The sequence below is a fragment of the Orycteropus afer genome, unplaced genomic scaffold (assembly GCF_000298275.1).
Source record: "Orycteropus afer afer isolate SDZICR_OR568_19922 unplaced genomic scaffold, OryAfe1.0 scaffold00617, whole genome shotgun sequence".
NCBI lineage: Eukaryota > Metazoa > Chordata > Mammalia > Tubulidentata > Orycteropodidae > Orycteropus > Orycteropus afer.
In genome coordinates this window covers 328,118-333,460 of record NW_006922204.1, presented here as the reverse complement: position 1 = coordinate 333,460, position 5,343 = coordinate 328,118, and the positions used below count along the sequence as shown (strand labels likewise).

Below are 5,343 nucleotides of genomic sequence, written 5' to 3'. Positions count from 1 at the left end.
CATGCACAGGACAGCCCACACACCAAAGATTCATCCAGCCCCAAATGTCACTAGTACTGAAGATGAGAAACTCTGCTTTAATTCTTACCACAATTTATGGGTTACATAGCTAGTAAGTGGTGAAGTAAGAATCATACAAAGGCAATTTAAACTATTACTGTAGACTACCACTCAAAGTAGAGTGAAGCATCATTATAAAGGTCTTCAAAAACCAGGCGAGGAGTTTTTATTTAATGTAGGAGGAAACAGGGATCCAGTGAAGATCAGCAGGCACAAGGATGAGAAGAGGAAACTCAGTTTAAGGAGGACTCCGCATGATCGTAGGATGGCTTGGCTGCGAGAGCGCCTATAGTGAGGAAGGTCAGATACAAGTTGGTGGAAATAATATGGTTGGCAGGGACCTGGATTTGGTATAGCAGTAATGGAGAGGAAGGGATAGGTGTGCACATGTGCGTGCACACACACACACACACACTCACAGCGGTGGAACTTGTAAACAACTGGTGTGCTATGGAGAAAAGTAGGAAAAGGAGGCCAATTTCAAGGTCTGGGGTTGAGGAAAAGTGGAGGTGCCATTGGCAGGAAGCACTAGTTTTCAGAAAGATGAACTCAAATCTGGACATGCTGAGTTTAAAGTGACAGCAAGAGGTGGTGAAAGAGCAAAGGGCTGCTGTGCAAGTTAAGAATGCCTGGTCTGGTTCCCCAGCTTCCCACATCCTACCCCAAACCACAAATAAGCTATATGACTTTGGGCAAATCTAATGAACTTTCTTGTTTCAGCAGTCTTATCTCCCAACTGAAATAGTAATATGTGCCCTACCTACCTCACAAGGTGATTGTGAGGATCAAACGAGATGAGAGACATGTAGTTCATTTTCATAGCGTAAAATATGACCTAAGCGTTAGGGCCTATTGCCATCAATGGGACAGAAATGAAGGTCTGGGTTCCTCATCCTAGCAGAGGTAATTAAAATCTGAAGAGTGAATGAATTCTCGGAAGAAGAAAGTTGAACAGAAGGCCACGAGAACCCACTCTCAGAGGTAGGAGAAGAAAGAGGGACCAGCAAAGGAGAGGAACCAAACATTTACTCTTCTAGTTTCCATTATGTCATGGAAATGGAGACAGTGGGAAATACCTTTCAGGCAAGGATTCAGACCCACGATATACCTTTAGCTCACAAATACTTTCTTTCTAAAAGGCCTTTCGGGGCACCTAACCTGGTGCCATCAAGCCCATTTCGACTCATTTAAATTCATCCCACTGGTGACATCACTCTTCTCTCTCTTAACAGATTGACTTTGTGGCCCATGATGACATTCCATATTCCTCTGCTGGCTCTGATGATGTTTACAAGCATATAAAAGAAGCAGGTGAGGAGTTCTCCTGCACTTACCTGTCCACTGCTTCATAATTACTGGCTTTAATAAGAGACATGTGCCCTAGAACTGCAGTAGATACATATAGGGCATTGGAATTTCAGATGTCTTCCAAGAAGCCTCTGCTCACATGTGCTAAGGCACCATTTGGGCATTTATATAGAATTCACCTGAGCATCAAAGTACTCAACTTCAGGTTTGAGGCATGATTCTAAGGTTCATCACACTAAAATCACAGGCTCCTATTGCTTAAAGGGCAATCATTATCCTCACTCACAATTGATTTAAGTCTCCACAATGAAATGATATTATACGCCCATGAGCTTTCCTTTCAGGAGAAAACAGATAACTGGCTAATGAATGATCTAGACTCTTTGTCTCCAAAGTCAGTCTTGCCATATTTCTAGTGTCATCTTGTCATGTCATAATAATATCTTCAGGTACCACATGCAGAGGCAAAAATAGAATGGACAAGCATTTGCAGAATCAAGTGAAACATTTCCTTCCTGAAACTTGTAAGTGATGTCCTAGAAGGCAGATGTTGTGCCTGCACTTCTGGAAATTGACACTTTTGTTATTAAGTATTTCTGTTAAGGTCAGAGTTTCGGGGAGGGATGGGCTGGAATTGATATTTTGGCTAAAGGTAGGTATGGAAGTAACTTTTTGATGGCTTGGTTTATTTTCTGCTCTTTTACTGTCTACCATACATCTCATCAATAGGTACTGTATGTACATCCATACATACCTTCATATCTATATTAAACCATTATCTGGTATGGTACAGATACTCTAGTTCAGTGAATTACCATATGCTTTATTTAGAGATATCAAGAAGTCTAATAAATCCATTACACGAGCTGCTCCGCCTTAATATCTGCCATACGAGCCACCTTCCCCCATTCCTAGGGGCCAGTGGAACTCCCATTATCCCCCATCCTCAGCCTTTTCCTGCTACTCACAGACTTTCAGACTCCTGTGATAGGATGGGCTCCTAAGGATCACCAAACCTAGTCTCCCATCCCCTCTTGGCATCACTGTGGAATACCGAGATCTGCTCAGCCGTGTCACCCTCCCTCCTCCATCGTAGCCCTCTGACATCTGTCACCTCCTCCATCTGTTCCCCAGTCTCCTTCTCCTTTTGCCTGTCCTCTCCTTAGCCTCTGCTGCAGGATTCCTTTCCCTGTGCTAGAATGACCTAGCCAGCAGTCATGTCGATCTTAGATCTCAGCTAACTTCTAGGTTCCTCTAGAGGGTTTTCAGGAAATTTTTAAATGTCCTCCATAATCTACTGGAAAGCAAGGAAAACGCGGGCAGTAGGAGGAGAGGGAGCCACATCAGACCCTATCTGACCTGCTTGCCGTCAGGAATACTCTACTGAAGCCTCCTCATGTTGGTGCGGAGCCTCTGTGAGATGATTTCCTACCAAAATTCCTGATGGGAAACAAGGTGCAAGCCCCTCTGCTCTGAGTTTTCTAAAAGGGTCTCTTCTTTGCTTGTGACTCTGGGGTTTGGACCTGAGTTGGGGCATGGGACAGGCCCCACTCACTTTCCCTCAGTTTTGCTACTCACCTCCTGATCCCTCAGTAGGCTCCTTCCCGGTAGGAGGAACTTCTCTTCTTCTTAGAGGGTGTTAAACTGCTTCTTTGTAATTCCTTGTCTTCCCCACTCCAGGGCTTACAGTAAAACCTTCTGTATTCTGAGTCTGGTGAGCCTGTGGTTCTTAATCATTACATCTGTCTCCTCCTGAAGTGATGGAGGTCTGTGTCACTGGGGACAGGCCTCAGGGCAGCAAAGATTCCCAGAAATGAAGACCACTTTGAATAATATTTCAGAAAATGATTCTGTTGCCTAGAATGTACTTATTCCCATTCTGGTAACCTATTGTTGCATGATAAATTACCCTTAATCTTAGCAACTTAAAAGAGCCATTTTATTTTGCTCATGATTTTGTGAGTCAAGGTTCTAGCTAGGGCTTGGCTTGAGGTTTTTTTCTGGGGGTTTCTCTAACAATTATAGCCAGATGTCAATGGAGCTGCAGTCATCTGAAGGTTCGACTGGGCTGGGGCATCCCAGAAGGTGAATTTACATGGCTGGCTGCTGATGGTAGCTGTCAGCAGGAAGCTCAGTTGGGGTTGTCATTGGAGCACCTACACATGGCCGTTCCATGTGGCTTGAGCTCATCGTATGACAGCTGGGTTCCAAGACGGATCTTCCTGAGAGGGAACATGTAGAGAGCAAGCTTCTTCTGACCTAGCCTTGGAAGTCACATAGTGTCACTCATGCCACATTTGGTTTGTTACAAGCAAGTCACTAAGGCCAGCCCAGATTCAAGGTGAAGGGATTATGGCCGTCTTTAATCCACTCTAATCCCCATTACCTAATTGAATTAATCAGCTAGTATTTTACTTGGCATAAGACTGTATATAACTAATCACAGACACAAGGACACTTCTTTGTGGTCCTATAATATCTCTGCTGATTCCTCACCAGGAGGGAGAGTCACACCGGAGATGTGTTTGAGGTCTCGGTAGAGAAGGCCAAAGTACTCACTGTGGGAGAAAGATGCTCAGAAAATGCCCAAGTATCCACATTTGGCTTTTATACTCTAATTATGGTTTATTTTGAAAGTCAAAAATCACTTCAAATGAAGCCAGAGATATCAAGGGCATGAATTTTATAGCAATCTGTTCTGCTTGTCAGAGCTACTTGTCAAACTCCCCTAGCAAAGCTGGATGAAAAGCTGGAGCTTAAATTAAATAGACTGTAAGGTCCACATTACTCATCATCATGCTAATATTGCCTACTACTGTTGAAAGTTTCCTTCATTAACATGTGCTTTGCTGCTGCTTAAAATAGCTCCATAACCAAACGCCGCAATTCTGAAAAGCATGATAAAAAAGGTTCTCTGATCATGCTCATTACTGAATATTTTTAGCAGAGCAATAATTAGGATTTGGAGGAAGCCGGGTGCCTCATTATATCAGCAGAGGGTTTGGATTCTTCCAGAGACCTACCTCCCAACCAGCCAAAGCAAATCTCTCCCCAACCCCAATCCTAATTCTACTTTGTTATTCAGCCACGGAGACCTTACCCTGTGACTTCACAGAAAAGGTGAGCTCATGTCACAAGTGGCTAAATAAAATCATTTGGTTAGTAGCTAGAAAATCTTACTAACATTTCAGCAGGCAGAGGTGTGGGTCAAATATCTGCCTGCTGAAAGAGGATAGAGTCCTCCCCAGAAAGCTCTCTGCTGCTCCCACCAAGGTGGGGTGTCGTCAGGCTTCCCATGCCCACCACAGCCCTCTACACAGCTAGGTCAGTTTGGGTGCTGTTTATGCCTGTAAATTTAGATGTTTGTATTTCCTGCCTTCCATTTGGTTTTCCATGTCTGATTCTGCTTTCCTAGAAGGTGATAAAAGAAATTTATAGCCTAGTGGCAACCCCCAACTCAGTCCTCTGAGCCATGTGACATTAGAAATTGGATACTTTCTTTAACATCAACAACATCACCTTCCTGCTGAAATGAACTGTGAATGTACAGATGATATAAAAATAAATCCCCATAGGGACACTCTACTGGGGGCTATAAGACTGAAAAATTCACAGATGTCAATAGAATCAAAGAGAACTGGATTGGGAAGGGCACTTTGAGATCAATATTCATCTAGTCATTCATTCAACAAATAATCCTATAGTACCTGCTTATCATCTGGTGCTGAGAATGTTGTTGTTGTTAGTTGCTGTTGAGTTGTCTTCAACTCATAGAGACATCATTTACAGCAGAACAAAACACTGCCTGGTCCTGTGCCAGCCCCATGATCTTTGCTATACCTGATGAGCCCATTGTTGCAGCCACCGTGTCAATCCATTTCATTGAGGGCCTTCCCCTTTTTCATTGTCCCTCCACTCTGTTGTTGTTGTTGTTAAGTGCCGTCGAGTCATTTCCGACTCATAGCGACCCCATGC

General features: G+C 43.6%; 1 protein-coding gene across 1 annotated transcript in view; it reads left to right on the top strand.

Moving 5' to 3' along the window:
* The window catches only part of PCYT1B (phosphate cytidylyltransferase 1B, choline), a 148,188-nt gene that overhangs the window by 105,909 nt on the left and 36,936 nt on the right, over window positions 1–5,343 (top strand). The window contains exon 5 of the mRNA XM_007956406.2: window positions 1,293–1,371. Within this exon, the coding sequence (XP_007954597.1) occupies window positions 1,293–1,371 (79 nt within the window). The remainder of the gene's footprint in view (window positions 1–1,292; window positions 1,372–5,343) is intronic.